Source organism: Bubalus kerabau, chromosome 2, assembly GCF_029407905.1.
Source record: "Bubalus kerabau isolate K-KA32 ecotype Philippines breed swamp buffalo chromosome 2, PCC_UOA_SB_1v2, whole genome shotgun sequence".
NCBI classification, from domain to species: Eukaryota; Metazoa; Chordata; class Mammalia; order Artiodactyla; family Bovidae; genus Bubalus; species Bubalus kerabau.
Genome location: NC_073625.1, coordinates 158309496 through 158334223, shown reverse-complemented (window position 1 = coordinate 158334223; position 24728 = coordinate 158309496). Strand labels below are relative to the sequence as shown.

The window sequence follows — 24728 nt, the reverse complement described above, 5'->3', positions numbered from 1 at the left end:
CTTAGTCCAGAGTCTTCTGGTCCACCCTCCTCCAGTTCTTATTCTCAGTTTCACGCCAGGGTGTAGAAGGGACAGCTGCCCTGCTACCACAGGGAGGGGAGAGTATCTGGAGCCCTAGCAGCATCTGGATCAGACTTCTAACCAATGCTTGTGCTTTCAACCCCTGCTCCTCTCCTGTTTTCAGAGTATTGTGTGAGTTTCATTCTTGAGCTTTCTTGGGTTCTTCCAGGCAAATGAACGTGTTTTGTGGTTTCTTTCTCAGTGGGCTTGGGTTTCAGTGCTCTGGGGTCTCCTTTAGATCAGACAAGTTTCAAGATTTTGCTGTTTCTGTATCCTCTCCTATTCTCTTTGTCCTTGCAGTTTTACAGGGAGCAGGGGTCTTTTTACTATATTTTTTGGCAATTTCAGGAGGGAGCAGAGAAACATCTCTAGATGAACGGTCATTCAGTTTCCAACTGAAAAAGACAACTGCGGTAACTGTTAATCTCCCCAAAACGGCTACTCTAACTCATCCTAAAATTAAGGTACAAATTTCAAAGCATTTAAACACAAAGCTATTTCATAGAAAATGTCTTTTGGGAACTGTATTCAAGAGAAAAAATATTATAAAACACAATTACTCTTAACAGTCTCTCAACTGCTTTAATTGCGAATGATTAAGAAAAATGAAATCGATTCGGGAAAGGCTTTTAATGGAATGCTTTTTATGATGAAGAGAATGCTTTAAAAATAAAAGATAAAGGAATACTAACACCAGAAAGGGATAGTTCTATCAGAGAAGAATTTATAATTATTTCCCACAAGAGATGTGATATTAGAATGACCATGACTCTCACCAAACCAGTCCGGATTCAGTAAAGGGTAATGAAAGGAAAGGGCAAAAATGACACTTATATAATTGAGTCAGAAAAATCAAGGGTATATTTCAACAGAAAAAAACAAAAAAGCAAAATGAGCAACTGTTAGAACCACCACAAAGGGATAATATATAGGTCTGTGTCATATAAAGTTCGATAAGAAGAGGGCCTTCTAGCATGGGATCACAAAAGTTCTGAAAATTCCCCTCGAATTAACCAACCACATGCATATTTCAGATAAAAAGCCATACATAAATAGAAATCTGCTTTTGACTCATCTATGGCAGTGCCTTTGCTCTTGGTTAACAGCTAGAAGCATTTGCAAACTATAAAGATGCTTCAATATTCCTTCCTTCTCTTCCTCACTCTTCAATACATAAGGAAAAAAAGGATTAAAAAAAAGGTAGAGGCTTGCTAAGAAAGGCTGTCGAGGAGGGTGGAGGGAATGAAATCAGATTCTTACTCCTAAACCAAAACTCTGAAAAGAATCAAACACAAAATACATTCAGCCCAAGGGAAGGAATGGAGATGCAGATGTGGAGCGTGGACTTGTGGACACAGTGCGGCGGGGAGAGAGTGGGATGAATGAAGAGGGCAGCATCAATTACACACGATCAGGTATAAGATGGACGGCTGATCCCTTTCTTCTCTGCTAGAACTATCCCTTTCTGGGAGGTTGCTGAGTAGCACAGGGAGAGTCCAGTCTGCTGCTCTGTGATGACCTGGAGGGATGGGATGGGGGTAGTGGGGGAGTCTAGGGAGGGAGGGGATGTATTTATAATTGTGGCTGATCTGCACTGTTGTATGGCAGAAACCAACACAACACTGTAGAACTTAAAAAAATATATATGCATATATATATATATATTTAAATTAAAAAAAAAGAAAAACTGGAAAAGGGTCTCAACCAACTCTTGTACTCTAGAACCACAGACTAATGGATGTGGTGATATTGATCTGTGGATGCAAGGAAGTGACGGAAGGGAAAATCCAGCCAACTGGCTTCTTCCCTAACTGGCACTTCTTCATGGATACAAAAGACAGGGAGAATTTCTCTGAGCACATTGTATTTTAAGGATGAAAGTCCTAATCAAACTGCAATTGGACTTGTCAAAGTCATCAATTCAATTTTCAAAGTGCTTCAGTGAAATAAAAATGTCTGGCCTACAGGCCAATATTTGAATTCCCATAATCCTAGACAGCATATGTGGCCAGCAGTGATATTTCATTTCACAACTGAGTAAATCTGTAAAAATGTGAATACGCTGGTGTCTATACCAATCTGATGCCATCAGAAATGAATGAATTATTGCCATATGGATTGTCAAATTGCCTCAGATTTGTTACACTGTGAAAATCCCATTTCAAAACTCAAAACCCTACAAAACTCTTGACTAATGACTCTCCTGCTGCACACTTAGATTATGTCCAATTTTTCTCTCTGTTAAAAAATGCTGAAATGCATAACTTGATAACTTTTTTCTATGCACAACTATTTCCTTAGGATGAATTATTAGAAGTAAAATGGATTGGTCAAAGTTTTAGATATTATGTAAAAATTGATAAATAATAAAACTACCCTATAAAAAGATTGTATCATTTCACAACTTCACCAGAAATATACATATACCATGTTTCATACTATATTTTAACCTTTATTAATTTGATGGCTGAAAAATGGTTTCTTGGTTTTACTTCACATTTTTTAATTACTAGTGAAGGATGAACATTTTTAATGTTATTGACATTGTAAAATTTTTTATGTTTTGTACATTTTTCTACTGAGTATTCATTTCTCCCCCCAATAGTCTGTACAGCACTTTCTATACTAGGGAAATTCACTATTTCTCTCTTTTGTATATTGTATTTTCCTAGTTTGAACCTGACATTCCTTTTATCATGCTTGATATATTGGACCACATATAAAAGTTTCAGAACACTAATATTTTCCTTATGGTTTATAATTTTTTAAAATTTATTTTGTGTTAAATCCACATGTAGCTTCAAGCTAGTTTAGAAAATTAAACTGGAAATGGGTAATCACCTGCCAGGAGCAGAAGTCACAGAACAGCGGCTTCTATTTTGCCCAACTAAAATTTACTGGTTGAATGTCAATATAACAAAAGGAGGCAAAAAATACGTGCCCCTTAGCAAGTGACATCCACTATTGCTATTCAGCTAGATTGGGTAAATTCCACTAGCACAAATGAATTTGAAGTCAATATCTTTAAACGTTTTAATTTTTCACACTATTGTGCTTCCAAATATCTCTGTCAAAGGGCTTTCACATTCATCATCCCTATCAATCTTCAATCTGACACTGTGAGATAAGGAAGGTAGGTATTAACTCCCCTTTTTACAGATTAGGAAACCAAGGCTCAGAAACAATATTGATTGGCCTGCGTAAGATCCTCCAACCAATAAAGCTTACTGAAACTAACACAATATTGTAAAGTAATTATCCTCGAAGTTTAAAAAAAAAAACAACTTGCCAGTTGTGAAATGCAGACTTTCTAGACTCCTGGTCTAATGGTCTTTCTACTATACTAGCAAGAGTTCCTCTGATGAGAAAGCGGGAGTAGTTATAATTGCAAGAAACAGGGTAATAAGAGATTTAGAAAGGCATATTCTCTTGGGGTGGGGGGCGGGATTCTTCTATTACTCCATTCCCATTTTCTACTTGTCTTAGAGCTAACTTTGTTAATGGAGAAGCTCAGCTTTGCCAAATTATCAAACTAATTTAATAACTGATTGGGATAAAACATTTTGCTAATACTATCTGGCTTAATCCTTAGGAAAGCAACAATGAAATTTATAAATCTGTTATGCCTTAAATGTATGTGATGGTGGTAATGGAACAAAGTCAAATATTACCAGGTCTAGTGTATTTTTTCTGACATCACCGAATCTCTGATTCTCTGACACCAAATGGGTTCCAATGATGCAATTCAGTTCTGACACTGACCACCTGCAGTTAGCATTAGACTTCACAAGACTCAGGCCCACAGGCTGCCCCTATTTCAGATGCCAGCCACAAATGAGGTGCTTAGACTACCCCAGCTCTACCTGACCTATTAACAGATTTGGGAGTTCTGTCAAGGAATAATCAGAACTGGAAGTGGGTTAAAACTAAAAACAGATTTTAATCAGTTAACTACTACAAAAGGGGAAAAGAGAACTCAGTATAGAATTGATTCAACTTTGAATACAAGTAGGTATTTACAGCCAAGGAACAAGGTAGGGATCAATGGAAGAAACACCAGGCAGAAGTGGAGATTTTGGCTAACCCAACCTAATAGGATTCTTCCTGAAACGCAGGCCAAGGTGATCAAATATCACCCAGGGAATAGTGGTAGATGAGGAATTTTATCAGACATGGAAGGTGAGTAGATGTCAAGGATAGAAATTCTGGTTAAACCGACTTAGAATTATTGCTACAACTGGATTCTTAAGGGCAAGGCCAAAGGATGGAACCCAGTAGAAAAAGTGGCTCCAAAGAGCCTGCCTAGAGTTTGTTTAGTTAAGGATAAAGTCTTTGTCGGTTTCTGTGACTCAGTTTCTAAGATTTACGAGAATGACTTACAGAACTCAGAAAGGTGTTTTAGTTACTATTACCAGTTTATCATAAAGTATACAACTCAGGAACAGCCATATGGAAGAGATGCATAGGGCAAGGTGTGAGCGCAGATACTTACCAGTGGAGTACTATTTTGCTAGTTAAGAATTATGTCATAGGGCAGATGAATGGATAAAGAATTGGTGGTACATATATACAATGGAATATTACTCGGCCATAAAACAATAAATTTGAGTCAGTTCTAGGTGAATGAATCTAGAACCTATTATTTAGAGTGAAGGGAATCAGAGAAAAACAAATACTGTGTATTAAAGCATATGTATCTAGAATCTAGAAAAAATGGTACTGAAGAACCTATTTGCAGGGCAAGAATAGAGATGGGGACATAAAGAATAGACCTGTGGGCTCAGAAGGGCAAGGAGAGGGTGGGATGAATTAAAAGAGTAGCACTGAAACATGTACGTTACCATATGCAAAACAGATAGCTAATGGGAAGTTGCTATATAAGGGAGCTCAGCTGGTGTTCTGTGACAACCTAGATGGGCTGGGGGTGGGAGGGAGGTTCAAAAGGGAGGAGACATATGTATACTTATCGCTGACTCACACTGTTGTATGGCAGAAACCAAGACAACAACGTAAAGCAATTATCTTCCAACTATAAAAAAAAGAAAAGAATTATGTCATAGGAGACTTCCCTGGTGGTCCAGTCAGAATCCATGCTCCCAATACAGGGAGCCCAGGTTTGATCCCCAGTCAGGGAACTAGATCCCACATGCTGCAACTAAGTCCTAGTACAGCCAAATAAATAATTTTTAAAAAGAATTGTATCACAGTTAATAAATACCTAGCTATATTACTAACATAAAGAAAATATTACTAGAGTACCTAAAAGGAAACACATGAGACAGTAGTCACCACTTTGTGGAAAAATATGCATATTTAAGGTTAAAAATTATGTATGTGTTCAATTTACTAATTCAATTTCTCTAAAGCTGCTGGGAACATATTTTTAAAACCTCATAGATAAGATTTTTTTGCAATTGTGATATTTACCCTTCTAACTTAAATTTAAAATATACGTACACCCAGCCCTAAGAGAAACCCATGTATCTTTCACAAGTATTTTTAAGTAAACATTAAGTTCAACAGTCTAATGATACCTTTTGTTCCACCTTCAAAAACTGAGCCAGTTCTTCCACAGTTAGATGATCTTTCTTGTCACTGTAGCTCAAAAGCAACAGATAAAGGTCTCGTCTCAAAGACATCATTTTGTAAAACACACAGAATTCTTCAAAAGTCAGAGTTCCCTGATTCTCATCTGTATCAGCTTCCTGAAAGAGGCATAGAAAAAAATAAAGCAGTAAGAGTTTGGAATAGGAAATTCAGCAGTGGGAAATAATATTTACAATAAAAAGCTAATGCCCATTTTGCAAATGGTAAACATGTTCTTTTCAAGAACACATGGATCAATTTAAAAATTGACTATACATTAGGCCACAATAATGTTTCAAATTATAAAGAATCAACTTTATAAAAACGAATTTCTCTGACAACAGTAAATTTATAAAGCAACAAAGAAAGCTTAAAAAACCTTGTCTGGAAACAACCATTTCTAAATAGGTAATTAAACAGAAGGAAACACATGCACCATGTATTAAGACTTGTGTGATGACATTAAAGCAGTAGTTAGAGGGGAATTTGAAGTTTTCAACTTACTAGAAAGCAAGGCAAATTAAAATCAGATGAGCTAACAATTCAACTCCAAAAGCTATTAAAAAGTTAAGCTAAGGAAAATAGAAGGAAATAAATTATAAACAAAAGAAGAAAGCTAAACAATAGAAAACGAGAAGATATAACATCAAAGGTGAGCAATTAAGCCAAAAGCTGGTCTTTTGACAAAACTAATAAAAGAAACCTTGGAGAAGACTAATCATAAGCAAAAGAGAAAATACATTCAATATATGACGAAAATACTAGTCTCTTATCAGCTTCTAAACTGTGATTCAATCAAATGTAACTTTTATCTATAAAAGAATCCCTTAATTCTACATAGATAGCTTATTGCTCTTATAGCCAGCAGCATCATTGGTACCTCCCTGCTTGAAAAATCCATTTGCACTTATCTCTAGTTGAAATTATTTGCTCCTAGTAATTATTGAGCAAGGATCTTTTACCACGTACCTGCCGTCTGACTGGCTGAATTTGTCATAAAGCCATAAAACTGCTGAGAATATATAATGAGTAACCAACCCATTTATATGTTCTCTATTCTAAGTGAACACAGTTGTAAAACCAAACAAAAACTGACAGGGGATGAATGGCATTTTGAAATACATAGATTTTGTGACATATAGTCAGCTGGTATGTGGTTTTAAACATAGCTTTGAAAGTCAAAGTGTGTATAAAAATATATCTTTTTAAACTCTGCTAACTTTGCGTCAACTATGAACAAACACTTGGACCGATATTTACATCACACAGAGTTTCTTTTTGAGGCTGATTGCTGTTTCCTTCTGTCATTTTAAAAGCAGTGATAGAGTGATCTACAGAATACCAACAATTTTGGTGTTTAAGGCTCTTGGCTGTAGTCTTTGCATCCTAAGAAAGTATGTCTAATGTTCATATTTCTGCTGTAGCTTTTTTCAAAATATATAACCCTGGATAGAGAGATGATACATTTTTCAAGATTTCTTTGGAAATGCCTAAACCATTAAGAACAGTACCACTCTGAGGTTTTAAGCAACAGCCTCAAAGACTTCAAAAGAAGCTATCCATACCCTAATAGATTACTTTTTAAAAATCAGTTGAATCTTGCACTGCAACAAGAAGGCAAAGAAAATTCCAGGAAGCATTTAATGTCTTTACCAGTAATTCAGTTTAAAAAAAAAGAAAGAAAGAAAGAAGAAAATATGCTCATTAAAACAATGCTAAAAAAACAAAAACAAAAACAAAACAACGCTAAGGTCCTTGTTCCCATTACTACATCCTGAGCTACATGCAAAATCTATGGTAGAAATAATCTGTGTTTACACTAGAAGCCCAGCTACTTCTCTTGTCACTCCTTGCTTGAGAAGTCTTTCAATCTTTAAATTCAAAGTCACAAAAAGAGACCTTAATGCTTTCTTAAAACATCTCCAAAGTAGAAGGGAACCTTCCTACACCGTAGGTGGGAATGTAAATTGGTGCAGCTGCTATGGAGAGCAGTATCGAGGTTCCTTACAAAATTAAAAATTGAGCTCCATATGACCTTGCAATCCCACTCCTGGGCATATATCCAGAGAAAAACATGATCCAAAAGGATACATGTACCCCAACATTCATTGCAACACTGTTTAAAATAGCTAAGACATAGAAGCAACCTGAATAAAGGACTGAACAGGACTATCAAGTCCATCAACTAAAATCCATCAACAGGACTGAATAAAGAAGATGTGGTACATATACACAATGGAATATCACTCAGCCATTAAAAAGAATGAAATAATGCCATTTGCAGTAGCATGGATGGATCTAGAGAGTGTCATACTAAATGAAGTCAGACAGAGAAGGAAAAATATCATATGATGTCCCTTATATGTGGAATCTAAAAAGAAATGATACAAATGAACTTACAAAACAAAGAGAATCATAGATTTAGAAAATGAACTTATGGTTGCTAGGGGGAAGGGATAGTTAGGGACTTTGGGAAAGTCATGTACACACCACTATATTTGAAATGGATAACAAGCAAGAACCTACTGCATAGCACATAGAACTCTGGTCAATATTATATGCCAGCTTGGATGGGAGGAGGGTTTGGGGGAAAGTGGATACATGCATATGTATGGCTGAGTCCCTTCGCTGCTCACCTGAAACTACCACAATATTGTTAATTGGCTATACCCCAATACAAAAAAATAAGAATTTTAAAGTTTTTTGGGAAAAAAACTTCTCTGAAGTATTAACTTTGAACTCACAAGACTTTTAACATAAACATTTCGTGGTTTATCCTCAAAATACTTGTGCATTAGAGACAAAAGGTATCTGAAGAGGGTTAAAAATCCAGAAGTAAAAATAAGTCAAAATTAAATGTTACTTCTCTTACTTCCAAAAAGTACTCCCAGATCATTATTTTTGTAGGTATAGACTTTGCCCCCCTCTATAAGTGTGCCCTCTCTGATTTAATCAGGGCTCTCTCTCCAGTATGATAAACATCTATGAAAAGGAACAGATGGGAGATGGGGCTCGCAACAGAACAAAAGTTAGGTGTCACAGGGAGTGCCAGGAACATGGCAAACCTCTCCATGCAGTTTACAGACAGTTCACTCTGTGACAACTCAGTTCACCTCCAAAGTCCCTCTCTCCATCTCTAGTTCCTTTCATAGTGTGTCTCATTCCTTCCTCTTCTTTCCTTTCTCTTCAGTGCAATGGGCCCAAGTTCCCACAGTGCAAACTATCTCCAGCTTCCAAGGACGGACCACAGGATGTGTAACTGTAAGAGGTCACAGATCAAAGCCAGCCTCCATCTTCCATTCACTGTTGCAACTCACCCCTCATGTCGTTTCTGCCCTTACCACCTCTGATAACAGGAGGTCAGAAAACAAAGGGAGCAAAACGCATTAACCATAAAATATAACCCTCTTACTTAATTTTACACATAAAAAATATGAACTACCTACTCACTTAGCAAATTACTACAACACATGAATTACATGTATGACTTATCTTCAAATAAAAGCCTTTCCAAAATTAATGTTCTAGGAATTGCTAATAATTGAACACTGTCTTTGTGCCAATCTTAACTTAATAGAACTCACTTCAGCATCTCAGACGGAAGGCTGAGTACAATCTGAGCTGGGGGACACAGGATAAATTTGGGTCTAAGAATTTTCCTCCAGGACTTTCAAACAGGGAAAGAACATCTCATCTAATACTAACAAGCAGTGGAATGAACTTCTGGAGAGCTCCCTAAATGGCAGGAGTGATACAGCACTTCTAAATCTTAGGGATTCTAAAATCCTCAACTCCTCTGAAACAAAATAGAGGGCTCTTGAGGAGTTCCACAAGTGCTATTTTTTCACACTACTTAGTCTTTATTCTGATCCTCATTACAGACCATGAGGTTGATAGATGAGATCTTATCCTCTCCAAGGGACTTCATCCTATTTACCCCATTATTTAACTGTCAAATAAAGTGCTTATAATCACTCTGAAAACGGCACAACACATTTTAGGAAGTGAAACTGTGGATGCATGTTAAGTTTGGGAAGTTTTCTCTGATGAAATAAAATGCCTCTGTCTTCAAAGAAAAACAAAACGATATACAGCAGGTAATATTAGCTTCCACCAAAACAAAATAGCCTTTTGAAATATCTCAGTATACCATTACCCTCCAAAGTGTATTTTATGTAAGGTCAATCCCATTGTGAAAACATACCTGAAACATTTGTCTGACTTTTCTTCGGGGCAGATTGACATTTAGTTTGTGCATCAATTGGTGTATCTCTTCAATGTTCAATAAGCCATCGCCATTCTTATCAGCTTCCTCAAAGGTCTGCTTCACCCACTTGCAGAAAGGTCAAGGAAACACTTGCCACTTACACCGTCATCAAAATAAAAACTACTTTCACAGAATATGCACAAGGAGGTTGATCATTAACAACAAACTTGAGAAGAAATTCTTTTGAGGAGACCCCACAATCCACAGGCTCTTAGTAAGTTACTAATAGTGACAATAACACTGAGAATGGTAAGAGGAGGACACATGGAGGTGATTCCCTTCACTGGGAAATGATGGTCAAATCATATCACCCAGGAAGCTTATTTATTGGGTTGGCCAGAAAAGTTTGGTCAGGTTTTTCTGTAGCATCTTATGGAAAAATCCAAATGAACTTTTTGGTCAACCCTATATCTCTAAGGAGAAGCCCCAGCAAGATGGAAGGAGGGGCAAAATCCCAGTTAGAATCAAACCCTATACCCACCAGAGATGCTTAGAAGGCTCAAACAAACCTTGGGCACACCAGGACCCAGAGAACACACCGAGACTGAGACAGAATTGTGTCTGAGTATATCCTGGAGAGGTACGGGTCTGCAGTGGACTGCTGTAGGGGCAGGGGCTCTGGGTACAGTGGACCTGGGTATGGCATAAGCCCTCTTGGAGGAGGCTGCCATCAACCCCCCCCATAGAGCAACCAGAACTTACACAAGACTGGGGAAACAGACTCTTGGAGGGCACAAACAAAACCTTGTGTGCACCAGGACCCAGGAGAAAGGAGCAGTGACCCCACAAGAGACTGACCCAGACTTGCCCGTGAGTGTCTAGGAGTCTCCGGTGGAGGCATGGGTCAGCGGTGGCCTGCTGCAGGGTTGGGGGCACTGAATGCAGCAGTGCCTGCATGGTACCTTTTGGAGGTCACCATTATCTTCATTACCTCCACCACAGTTTGGCCTCAGGTCAAATAACAGGGAGGGAATTTAATTGCATTAAAGATTTACTGAGCATGGCCCCGCCCATCAGGACAAGACCCAGTTTCACCCTTAGTCAGTCTCTCCCATCAGGAAGCTTCCATAACCCTCTTATCCTTCTCCATCATAGGGAAGACAGAATGAAAACCACAATCACAGGAAACTAAACAATCTGATCACATGGATCACAGCCTTGTCTAACTTAATGAAACTATGAGCGACTGATCTGATCTGATCTGATGAGCCATGCCACGTACAGCCAACAAAGATGGGTGGGTCACGGCAGAGAGTTCTGACAAAACGTGGTCCACTGGAGAAGGGAATGACAAACCACTTTAGTATTCTTGCCTTGAAAACCCCATGAAAGTATGAAAAGACAAAAAGATATGACACTGAAAGATGAACTCCCCAGGTTGGTAGGTGCCCAATATGCTACTGGAGAACAGTGGAGAAATAACTCCAGAAAGAATGAAGAGAAGGAGTCAAAGCAAAGACAACACCCAATTGTGGATGTGACTGGTAATGGAAGTAAAGTCCATGCTATAAAGAGCAATATTACATAGGAACCTGGAATGTTAGGTCCATGAATCACGGCAAATTGGAAGTGATCAAACGAGATAGCAAGAGTGAATATTGACATTTAAGGAATCAGCAAACTAAAATGGACTGGAATGGGTGAATTTAACTCAGATGACCATTACATCTACTACTGTGGGCAAGAATCCCTTAAAAGAAATGAAGTAGCCAACACAGTCAATAAGAGAGTCCAAAATGCAGTGATTGGTTGCAATCTCAAAAACAACAGAATGATCTCTGTTCATTTCCAAGGCAAATCATTCAACATCATAGTAATCCAAGTCTACGTCCCAACCAGTAATGCTGAAGAAGCTGAAGTTGAATGGTTCTGTGAATACCTACAAGACCTTTTAGAACTAACACCCAACAAATATGTCCTTTTCATTATAGGGGACTGGAATGCAAAAGTAGGAAGTCAAGAAACACATGGAGTAACAGGCAAATTTGGCCTTGGAGTACAGAATGAAGCAGGGCAAAAGCTAACAGAGTTTTGCCAAGAGACTGCACTGGTCATAGCAAACACCCTCTTCCAACAACGCAAGACAAGACTCTACACATGGACATTACCAGATGGTCAATAACAAAATAACACTGATTATATTCTTTGTAGCCAAAGATGGAGAAGCTCCGTACAGTCAGCAAAAACAAAACCAGGAGTTGACTGTGGTTCAGACCATGAATTCCTTATTGCCAGAGTCAGACTTAAATTTAAGAAAGTAGGGGAAACCATTAGACCATTCAGTTATAATCTAAATTAAATCCCTTACAATTATACAGTAGAAGTGACAAATAGATTCAAGGGAGTAGACCTGGTAGACAGAGTGCCTGAAGAACTATGGACGAAGGTTCAAGACATTGTACAGGAGGCAGTGATCAAGACCATCCCCAAGAAAAAGAAATGTAAAAAGGCAAAATGGTTCTCTGATGAGGCTTTACAGATAGCTGTGAAAGAAGAGAAGCTAAATGCAAAGGAGAAAAGGAAAGATATACCCATTTGAATGCAGAGTTCCAAGGAATAGCAAGGAGAGATAAGAAAGCCTTCCTCAGTGATCAATGCAAAGAAATAGAGGAAAGCAATAGAATGGGAAAGACTAGAGATCTCTTCAAGATAATTAGAGATACCAAGGGAACACTTCATGCAAAGATGGACACAATGAAGGACAGAAATGGTATGGACCTAACAGAAGCAGAAGATATTAAGAAGAGGTGGCAAGAATACACTGAAGAACTATACAAAAAAGATTTCATGACCCACATAACCACGATGGTATGATCACTCACCTAGAGCCAGACATCATGGAATCCTAAGTCACGTGGGCCTTAGGAAGCATTACTACAAACAAAGCTAGTGGAGGTGATGGAATTCCAGCTGAGCTATTTGAAATCCTGAAAGATGATGCTATGAAAGTGTTGCACTCAATATGCCAGCAAATTTGGAAAACTCAGCAGTGGCCACAGGACTGGAAAAGGTCAGTTTTCACTGAAAGAAAGGCAATGCCAAAGAATGTTCAAACACCACATAATTGCACTCATCTCATGGCACCCCCACTCCAGTACTCTTGCCTGGAAAATCCCATGGATGGAGGAGCCTCGAAGGCTGCAGTCTATGGGGTTGCTGAGGGTCAGACATGACTGAGCGACTTCACTTTCACTTTTCACTTTCATGCATTGGAGAAGGAAATGGCAACTCACTCCAGTGTTCTTGCCTGGAGAATCCCAGGGACGGGGGAGCCTGGTGGGCTGCCATCTATGGGGTCGCACAGAGTCAGACACAACTGAAGTGACTTAGCAATAGCAGCATATGCTAGTATAGTAATACTCAAAATTCTCCAAGCCAGGTTTAAACATTACATGAACCGTGAACTTCCAGATGTTCAAGCTGGATTTTGAAAAGGCAGAGGAACCAGAGATCAAATTGCCAACATCCACTGGATCATCAAAAAAGTAAGAGAGTTCCAGGAAAACATCTACTTCTGCTTTATTGACTATGCCAAAGCCTATGACTCTGTGGATCACAACAGACTGTGGAAAATTCTTCAAGGGATGGAAATATCAGACCATCTGACCTGCCTATTGAGAAATCTGTATGTAGGTCAGGAAGCAACAGACTGGACATGGAACAACAGACTGGTTCCAAATTGGGAAAAGAGTACATCAAGGCTGTATATTGTCACCCTGCTTATTTAACTTATATGCAAAGTACATCATGTGAAATGCTGGACTGGATGAAGCACAAGATGGAATCAAGATTGCCAGGAGAAATGTCAATAACCTCATATATGCAGATGACACCACCCTTATGGCAGAAAGTGAAGAAGAACTAAAGAGCCTCTTAATGAAAAGAAAGAGGAGAGTGAAAATGTTGGCTTAAAACTCAACTTTCAGAAAACTAAGATCATGGGATCTGGTCGTATCACTTCATGGCAAATAGAAGGGGAAACAATAGAAATGGTGACAGACTTTTATTTTGGGGGGCTCCAAAATCACTGCAGATGGTAACTGCAGCCATGAAATTAAAAGACGCTTACTTCTTGGAAGGAAAGTTATGACCAACCTAGACAGCATATTAAAAAGCAGAGACATTACTTTGTCAACAAAGTTCTGTCTAGTCAAAGCTATGGTTTTTCCAGTGGTCATGTACGGATGTGAGAGTTGGACTATAAAGAAATCTGGGCGCCAAAGAATTGATTCTTTTGAACTGTGATGTTGGAGAAGACTCCTGAGAGTCACTGGGGCTGCAAGGAGATCAAACCAGTCAATCCTAAAGGAAATCAGTCCTGAATATTCATTGGAAGGACTGATTTTGAAGCTGAAACTCCAATACTTTGGCCACCTGATGTTAAGAGCTGACTGATTTGAAAAGACCCTTTTGCTGGGAAAGATTGAAGGCAGGAGGAGAAGGGGATGACAGAGAGATGGTTGGATGGCATCACTGACTCAATGGACATGAGTTTGGGTAAACTCTGGGAGTTGGTGATGAACAGGGAGGCCTGGCATGCTGTGGTTCATGGGGTTGCAAAGAGTAGGTCATGACTGAGCGATTGAACTGAACTGATACCTCACACTACACGATCTTTTCAATTCCCTTTTCTCAGTTCCACTCTTACATTTAGATATTGAGACCACTTTGTTTAATCTCCTTATTGTTCAGATGAGGATATAAAACTAGAAGAGAGGGAGAAATTTGTTAAGAATTACTAAAAAGAACCAGGTCTCAACCCCAGGTCTCCTGCAACTTGGTCTATCTCTATTTTCTCCTACATAGAATGCTGTCTCTACACTGTTCCTCTTCCTATTACTAGCTTTGACGGTTCTTAGCTAATAGACCCAACTTCTAAATCAAGGGCAGGAAAAGGAACTATAACCTGATATGCTAGAGGTTGCTTTAAAGTTCAGTTAAGATTCTAGGTGCCTGAGAATATGAGTTTAGATGCAAAGGATTTATATCATGTGAACTGAGATTTTAAAAGGCTCCCAGAAGATGAGTATTGGATTTTTTTACATACTGAGGAAGCATAAGAAAAGAGTAACAAATGGATGAGTTTAAAATTCCCAGTTACATTTTAGCAGAGGACTTTTGTTTAATGTATGATTCACAGTTGTTAGGGGTTAGATTATAGAAGATAGGACTGTATGTATATTTGAAAAACCAAGGACTTCCCTAGCACCCAATAGTTAAGACTTTACCTTCCAATGCAGGGGGTGCAGGTTTGATGCCTGGTCAGGGAGCTGGGTGGAGAAGGCAATGGCAACCCACTCCAGTACTCTTGCCTGGGAAATCCCATGGACGGAGGAGCCTGGTAGGCTGCAGTCCATGGGGTCGCGAAGAGTCGGACACGACTGAGCAACTTCACTTTCACTTTTCACTTTCATTCACTGGAGAAGGAAATGGCAACCCACTCCAGTGTTCTTGCCTGGAAAATCCCAGGGATGGGGGAGCCCGGTGGGCTGCCGTCTATGGGGTCGCACAGGGTCGGACACAACTGACGTGACTTAGCAGCAGCAGCAGGGAACTGGGATCCCACGTGCCTTGTGGCCAAAAAAACAGAACATAAGCAACAGAAGAAATATTGTAACAACTTTAATAAAGACTTTAAAAATGGTCAAATATGGTTTTTCCAGTAGTCATGTATGGATGTGAGAGTTGGACTATAAAGAAAGTTGAGCACCAAAGAATGGATGCTTTTCAACTGTGGTGTTGGGGAAGACACTTGAAGTCCCTTGGACTGCAAGGAGATCCAACCAGTCCATCCTAAAGGAGATCAGTCCTGAATTGGAAGGACTGATGCTGAAGCTCCCATACTTTGACCACCTTATGTGAAGAACTGACTGACTGGAAAAGACCCTGACACTGGGAAAGACTGACGGCAAAAGGAGAAAGGGTTGTGATGGTTGGATGGCATGACTGACTCAATGGATATGAGTTTGAGCAAACTCAGGGAGATAGTGAAGGACAGGGAAGCCTGATATGCTGCAGTTTATGGATGCAAATAGTCAGACATGAAATAGCTATTGAACGACAACAACATAAAAAAAAAAAAAAGATTTGCGTCAAAAAATCTTTTAAAAAAAGAAGAAAGAAAAGAAAACAAAAATTAGCTTTAAAATTCGAAGAATAATGAAGAGGAAAAGAACAAAGGTAGGAGTAGGTCAAAGGAAGAGGTCAACGAAAAATATTCATCAAGCAGGTGACCTCAGAGAGATTTTCATTTAAGTCAAAATATTAACTGACCTCTTAGTAGTAACTCAGAACATTTATATTTTTAGGTAATTCAGATTATGATTATAGGAGATTATACCTTAGAAAGAAAATAAAATATGATAGTCTTATTTCTCCTAAAGTTAATCACAAGTGATTTTTCAACTGTAAATATCTGTTTCACATCTTGTTCCCTTTATAACATTTGAGAATAACCAGGCCAGTTCTTTCAAATTCAATTGTTCCTCATAGAGTTCAGGTAGGACCTCATTATATATGATACCTGGAAGTTAAAAGGTGACACAGGACCCAGGGGGGAAAATAACTGAAGAATCAAGAGTAAAACATTTGGACCAGTTACTAGTTAGAACCTGAATCTTGTTGTTTCTGTTTTCTGGGCCTACAGTGCCCATTGCATGAGCTTTATTTCTTTTGACCATGAACACTGCTCTGTGCCCCATAAAATATTTGGTCAGAATTCAAAGAAATGATTAAATGAGTCCAAGGACAGCAGTATTTTCATCCTTTGATACTAAACTTATTTACCAAAGCACCTTAAAGACTCCTCCAGGGAAGAAGCAGGGATAAACAAACCCTAAGCATGAATATTCTGCAGAAACAAACGGGCTTTGGATGAGCTTGTGTCTGCAAGGCCTTCAGCGTCAACACATGAGCTGGCCTGGACTGTTGGTTTAAGGGATCTAGGGTTGGTAAGACAGAAACAGAAGTAGACTCAGACAAGTAATATACACTAGTTCTGACTTCATTCTGACCTGGCCCTATGACAGTGGGTCACTTATATTACCTCTTGGGGTTTCCATTTCTTTGTCCATAATGTCAGCGAGCACAACTAGATGACCTTGAAGCCCCTTCCAACTCTAAGATTCTATTAAAGAAACACCATTCTCTCAGTAACGGTACACATGGTATAAGATAAGATATAACTGCAGGTAAAAGTATTCTGATACCCCAAAGTTGTTCTTCAAAATTAACACATGAGTGCCCAAGAAAGCCCTGAATTAATGATTCCTAGCTAATACACAATAAATTTAAGAAAATAAATAGCAATTTTACAAAGAAAAACTAGGAGAGTAAAAACTGAATGAAAAGTTCTGGCCTAGTATTTTTTAATCAGAAAACTTTAGGAGAATGTAAAGCATTGAACAGTATTATTTAGTTCAGGGGTAGGCAAACAGGGCCCTGAAGAGGGCCTCATAGTATATGTTTTAGGTTTTGCAGGCTATTTGGTCTCAGCTGCAAATACCCAACTCTGCTACCACAGGCAATACATAAATGAACTGGCATGGTTGTGTTTCAATAAAATTTAAGGATGTTGAACTCTGAATTTCATAAAACTTCATGTGTCAAAAAATCTTATTCTCCTTTTGATTTTTTTTCAGCCATAGAAAACCCATTCTTAGCTCAGGAGGCCATGTAACCAGAAGGGAGGGCCAGATTTGCCCGACAAGCAAAACTCCAAATTTATAGGGAAGGTGTAAGGCTTCAGTTGGCAACATCCATAAAGGACTGCCTGGAGTCTTCTAGAGGTAATAATTTCCCTAGTGGCGTCAAGAGGTAAGGTGGAGGAATCACAGAGGAGAATGATGTGATGGAGGAATATGGTGAGGCTAAGTACCTAAGCATCATCATCTTTGCTGTGGACACTGCATTTTTAGATGTCAATCTATCTGAACAGGAAAAGCAAAAAGTCTGCCAATCCTTATCCCTCTCTAGCAATAACAGCAGCAGCTACTATTTATAAAATGCTTACTATGAGCCAGAGAACATTCAAAGCACTTTGTGTATAACCAACTCATTTGATGGTCACACAGTGAGACAGGGGGGCACCATCATTATCATCATCAATGTGTTCAAGACTCTGAAGCAAAAGAGTTTAAGTAACTCCCCTAGTTACACAGCACATGGCAGCCTTGGAGCTGGACCCCAGACAGGGCAGCACCAGTTTCAGTCATTAACCACAACACTGTGTTGCTGCTGATAGACACAGGTACCACATCTACCTCCATTCAACATGGCCATACTGCAGAAATCACCTGAATTTCACTTTACACTGGATGGATTTTATTCATGCAATCATTTAAGACTCACTATTCTCATTATTCATTCACAGTTGAAATTTTTAGGTCTAATTGAAATGTAATAATAATGAACATCTCAGCTCTGTTCTCCCCAATTAATATAATTAAATGTACATCTAATCAGGGATGTCATTCTGATAGTAAGACATTATCTAAACCCTGATAGTAAGACATTATCTAAACCCCTATCAAATTCTGACAAATCTCTATGAGAATGGCTCCCTGACTCAACATAAATTTCCCTATTTGTGACACTAGCTTCCTCTTCATTATTCATTAACTTCCTGTTTCTTTTTCTTTCCTCACTGACATAAACAGCAACTATTCTATATTTCTTATAAAATGGTTCCTCTGTGTGATTCTAGGGCATGCTCACTTTCCAGATAGCATATTTTCAAAAGATGCAATTCTTCAGCTGTCAATGAACTCAAATATGAAAACTTTCTACTGCTAGTAAACATGAACAAACAAATCAGATTCAAAAACCTACTCATCTAAAGTAGTATAAATTTAAACTAGAGTATTGTAACTTTAGAACATTAAATGTAATCCTCAAGATAACCACAAAGAAGACAGCTATAGAATTTACATAAAAAGAAACAATGAAGGAATTTATTTTGCAACCAAAAAAGAAAAAAAAAAAAACCCACATAAAAAGAGGATGGTCTCTTATTAGTCAAGAAATAAGAGACCAAAAAAAGATATAAGGCATAAAGAAAACAAATAGCACAATAACATATTAATCCTTATCAATAATTATTTCCATGTAAATCAATTAAACTCCCCAAAAGACAGATGGGCAGGATAGATTAAAATTCCTGACTGAACTATATGCTGTCTACAGGAAACTCACTTGTGATCCAAAGACACAAACAGGTTGAAAATGAAAGGATGAGAAAAGATATTCGAAGCAAATCATAACCAAAAGAGAGCAGGGGTGGCTATACTAACATCAAACAATAGACTTTAAATCAAAACAGGCTGTAAGAGACTGTCAGTATGTATTAACAGAAGTCTCAATACAACAAGAAGATATAACAATTATAAACATGCATGTATCTAATGACAGACCATCAAAATATATAAAGCAAAAATGGAGAAAATTGAAGAGAGAAAGTTTTACAATAATACTTGGAGACTGCACTCACAATAATGGATAGAACAATCAGACAGAACTAAGGAAATGAATTTAAACAACACAATAAATCAACTAGATCTAACAGACATATATAGATACTCTTCCCAACAGTACAGCATATACATTCTTCTCAAGGGCATATGGGACATTGTCAGGATAGATTACATTTTAGGCCACCAATGAAGTCTCAATAGATTTAAAATGATAGCAGAAAGAAGAAAATAAGAAAGACAAGAACAGATATGAAGTGGGAAAACAACTGAGGAAAAAAAATCAGTGAAATCAAAAGTATTTTTTTCAAAAAGATTAATAAAAATCAACAAACCTTTAGTTAGACAGACAAAGAGAAAAAAAAAGACTCGGTACTAAAATCAGAAATGAAAGTGGGGACATTACTACTGATTCTACAGAAACATAAAGGACTATAAGATACCATTGTAGACAACTGTACACCAAAAAATTGGATAAGCTAGATGAAATGGACAAATTCCTAGAAATATAAAAACTACCAAGACTAAATCACAAAGAAATGGAAAAATCTGAATAAATCTATAACTAGTAAGGAGATGGAATCAGTAGTCAAAAATCTCTCAACAAAGGAAATCTCTAGACTTGATGGTTTCTCTGGTTAATTCTACCACATATTTAAAGAACAACAAACACCAAATTGTCACATTTTTCCCCAAAAATTAAAGTGGAGGAAATACTTTCTACCTCATTCTATGAGGACAGCATTACCCTGATACCAAAGGCAGAGAAAGACACTAGAAGAAAACTACAGACCATTATGTCTTATTTACACTGGTGGAAAACCCTCAACAAAATACAGTTGACCCTTGAACACCATGTGTGTGAACTGTGTGGTTTCACTTATATGTGGATTTTTTTCAATAAATAAGTACTACAGTACTACATGCACTGCAGCTGGTTGAATCCACGGATACAGAACCTCAATACAGAGGGCCAACTATAAAGTTATACTCAGATTTTCAGCTGCTCAAGAGGTCTGCACCCCAACTCCTACACTGTTCAAGGGCCAGCTATACTAGCAAATACAATTCACCAGCATATTAATAGGATTATACACCATGACCAAGTGGGATTTATTCCTGAATACAAGGATGATTCAACACATGAGAATTGATCAATGTAATATGCTGCATCAACATAATGAAGAGAAAAACCACAATCATCTCAGTTGATGCAGAAAAAGCATTAGACAAAATTCAATACACTTTCATGATAAAAACACCCAACAAAATAGGAATAGAAGAAAACTACCCAAACATAATAAAAGGTACATATGAAAAAAACACAGCAAATATTATACGCAATAGTTAGAGACTGAAAGCTTTTCCTGTAAGATTAGGAACTAGACAAGAATGCCTGCCTTCACCACTTCTGCTCAACAAAGTACTGGAAGTTCTAGTCAGAGCAACTAGGCAAGAAAAAGAAATAAAAGGCATCCAAATCAGAAGGGAAGAAGTAAAATTATGTGTTTACAGATGATACAGTCTTACATGTCGAAAAGCTTAAAGACTTGCAGAAGAGTAAAGCAATACCTCCCTTCTTACTAATTTGTTTTGCTTTGAAAAAGTTACTTTCCATAAAAATGTTTATATGTAATAGTTTATTATAATTTTTAATGAGCTTTTTTAATTCTCAGATTTAATTTCTAATATGACAAATATCAGTAGATGGAGCCCACATATAACTCTTTGGAGTCTTCAGGTTCTAAAAATACAAAAAGGGTCCTGAGATCAAAGTCCAATTATGTTAATTTCTCTTGTCAGAGTTGGTTTAGAAATGGGCCCACAATAGCATTTCTGGCCAATGATGAGAGGTAGTCTTCTGTGAAACTCCTGGGAAGTTCTTCTTTACTCCTAAAAAAAAAGGAGGGGGAGGTTTATGAGAAGAAACTTTGACCCTCTGGGCAGCGTTTCTCTGTTTGGAGCTGTTGCAGTTCTCTTTGACCAAAGGGTAGCCAGTTAATGAACCAAGCCAAAATGCTGAGAATGGCAGAACCTAGATCTCTTCTAATGACATTACTGAGCCACTGAATTAACTCTACCTCAGGTCTCTTGTTCATGAGAAAATGAATATTCTGTATTGTCTGAGGCACTGTTAGTATGGTTCTGTGGCTTGTACCAGAAAGCATTCATTATTTGTTTTTTTGTCAAATGTAAAGGAGTTAAGCATACAAAGTTAATTGTTATGTTTATGTTTTGTTCACTTATGAATCCCAGTTGGGTTTACCTGCATGCTGTGAATACTGATGAAAACATCATGGCTCATCAGCTTAGACCTTTGCACTGTCAACATCCTTTCATGGGTTGAATAGTTCCACCCTGCTTCAACAGTACCCTGGGTGAGGATTATAGCTCAAGCAGCACAAATTTACCCCTACTCTGGAAAAAAAATTAGGGTGCACATTCCAATGACAGCAGGAAAGTAGTACTAATTCCTACAGGCGGAGGGAGAAACATGTATTTTAAGACCATTCAAAATGTGAAGAAGGGAGCCAAAGCAGCCAATGAGTCTAATACCCTCACTTTACAGATAAGGAAACTGAGGCCAGAATGGCCATGCATGTCACATGTCCAGGTGATCCTAGCAGAAGAGGTGCCTGCAGACTAATCACATTAATCATTTATCCTGTCAATGCTGCAGGACCAAAGAATGGGTTTAATCAAGAATGAGAATCAGAATTTTAATCAAGAAACTCCAGTTTCCTGAACAATTTAGGCAGGGTAAATATAAGTAAAAAATAACTTCCCCTTAAGGATCAATCAGTTCAGATTCCAAACTGTAAATTAAGAAGAGAGAAAAAGCAGGAAAGAACTTAACAGCTGGTATATAATTGGAACTCAAAAAAGTGTTTTGTAAATATGTATGTGCTCAGCTGCTCAGTCGTGACTGACTCTTTATGACCTCATGCACTGTATCCACCAGGCTTCTCTATCCATGGGATTTTCCAGGCAAGAATACTGGAGCGGGTGGCCATTTCCTTCTTCAGGGGATCTACCTGACCCAGGGATCAAACCTGCGTCTCCTGTGTCTCCTGCCTTGGCAGGCAGATTTTTTACCACTGCCCCAACTAGGAAGTTTGTGATAAAATTTATGAATTTGAAAAAGAAAAAAAAAGTGTTTGTTAAACTAGACTAACTCTATAACAAAGTGGGATTTCCTCTAACTCAAATAAACATTTTGCTCGTTGCTTCGTCTCTCTTAGGAAACTTTACGCTGCATTTGGAGACCTAGCAGATTATGAAGCTGAATCTAGTCTCCTCCAAAGAAGTTTGCTCCTGAGTTCACGTAAGCTTAAGTTTCTACATGTTCTACACATTCGTTTACTTGGGGTGGGAGTGAGGAGTGGGCAGAAAGGTGCTAAGGGTAAAGAAAAAAGACAGCAAGGAAAGTGGGTTTAAGCCTCAAAATTATGGGGAAAAGTATAGTCTAATCCACATACAGACACACAGACACATACAGAGTGCAGAATTAAAGTTCTAGGGAGGATATTGGTCGTGGGTCCTCTGCCTTTTGGCAAGGGAATCTTCATCACTGATGCCAGCCATGAGGTACTTGAGGCCTGTGATCCAGGTGCGTGCCTCCTCGGGGTTGGAGGTGATGAGGTCCAGGGACTCCATGTGGTTGCCATGGTAGATGGTGAAGCAGCAGCTGGGATCAAAGTTCCCCTCAGCCTGTCTGTGGAATATCTCAGACTGCCGACCTTCGGTGACTTTGTAAATGGAGTCAATAAGTACTGTGAGGAAAGTGAGGAAAGTGCAGTTACCTGGCAGGTGAAGATATGTGTGCAGATTCAGAAAAGTAAAATCATCTTAAGATTTAAAAATAAAATTAATTGTCTGTGAATTGTCCAGACAATTGAAAAGTCCAAATGTGCAATACAAGCTTTATCATTTCCTGCTAGTAACCTTCTCCATGTACTACTCTATCCTCCTGGGCACTCAGACAATACCCTCCTAGGCACTGGGTCAGGAAGTGTTAAAATTTATGATAGGAAAACAGATAAGCCCAGCAGGGGGCAAGAAGACTGGTAGAAAAGGGGGATGTGAATATATCAAATGTATAGTTTATACATTTATGCAAGGAAAACATACAAAGACCTAGAGCCGACTCTGATATTTTACAATATGCATACGACAGCAGTTAAAAATTGAAGGGAAAAAAAAAATTGAAGGGAAAAAACATTTGATGGCAACCAAATAGCATAGCTAAATGTGATTTGGATTCATAGAGAGAAAGCTATAAGGGTGAAGGCAGAGCGGGGCTTGAGAGGTGGAGGAGAAAACAAGATGGTCAATCAGGGAAAAGAGGCATAAAGATACAGAAACATTAGCCCCACTCCAGAGATGCTGGACTGAAAAGCTCAGGAAGTAGAGTAACAGGAGACAAAGCTGGAAAGGCAGGTAGAGGCTAGGTTATGAGGAGCTGGAGTGACAGTGCAGAGATGAGCATTATTTAGGTGGTGGAGCAACACTGCAGGCTTGGGTCAGGGGAACACTTGCAGAGAGGATTACTTTGGATTAAACACTACATTCTGTTTATTCACTTGCCTGTTTGGGGGCATGAATCAGAAAGTTGTAATCTTACTAACTGCCCATATACACCATCCATGCCTCTGCTCTGCCTTAATGGCAAGTGCCAATTTTTCTTTCTTTCCACTCATGGGGAAATGAGCCTCTGACCATTGCAGGGCAGGTTCCGGTACGGCTAAGGCATTGGGGTGGCCCCACTCCGGTCTCCTATAATGGCTTTAGGTGTTGGAACATAAACCACTTGTAACCAAGGAGACATGCATTCTGCTTGAGGGAAGGGCATGGAATGGGGCTCTCCCCTCTTGAAAAGGAAGCACTGGAAGAGAAGATCCCTTTTCTGCATCTTCTTGAAGCCTATCAGTTGTGAAGCCATGTTACTGCTGCCTCAATTACAATGTCAGTGCAGAAGGGAGAGAGCCAAGAGTGCTCAGAGAGACAGAACTAGAGACTCAACGTCCCAAAGTTGGAGCCAGCCAGTCTCTGGGTTTCTTGTTAAGTGAGAATAAACTGTATATCACATAAGCCTAATTTAGTGGAGGTCATCTGTGACATGAAGAGGAAAGCATCTTCACTGGTCAGGGCAGAAGAAACTAGCAAATGGAGCTTGGTTAGGAGATTTTGCATATGCCACCAGAAAGATAGAAACCCTGGATGAAGGAGGTCCATGTGAAAACAAGAGGAAGGAGCACATGAGAGAGATGCTCCAGGGGACTCAGCATGGACTAGAAACTGAGTTTAGGATTGGGAGAGAGGCTTTATGGAGGAGGCAGATCAAAGCT

General features: G+C 38.7%; 1 protein-coding gene across 10 annotated transcripts in view; it reads right to left on the bottom strand.

The window, feature by feature from the left end:
* Positions 1 to 24728, bottom strand: part of PLCH1 (phospholipase C eta 1) — a 251755-nt gene that overhangs the window by 86306 nt on the left and 140721 nt on the right. For all 10 annotated transcript variants that reach the window (XM_055569262.1, XM_055569268.1, XM_055569271.1 and 7 more), the window contains 3 exons: positions 22911 to 23153; positions 9851 to 9981; positions 5595 to 5765 (listed from right to left, as the gene is read on the bottom strand). In XM_055569262.1, the coding sequence (XP_055425237.1) occupies positions 5595 to 5765; positions 9851 to 9981; positions 22911 to 23153 (545 nt within the window). The remainder of the gene's footprint in view (positions 1 to 5594; positions 5766 to 9850; positions 9982 to 22910; positions 23154 to 24728) is intronic.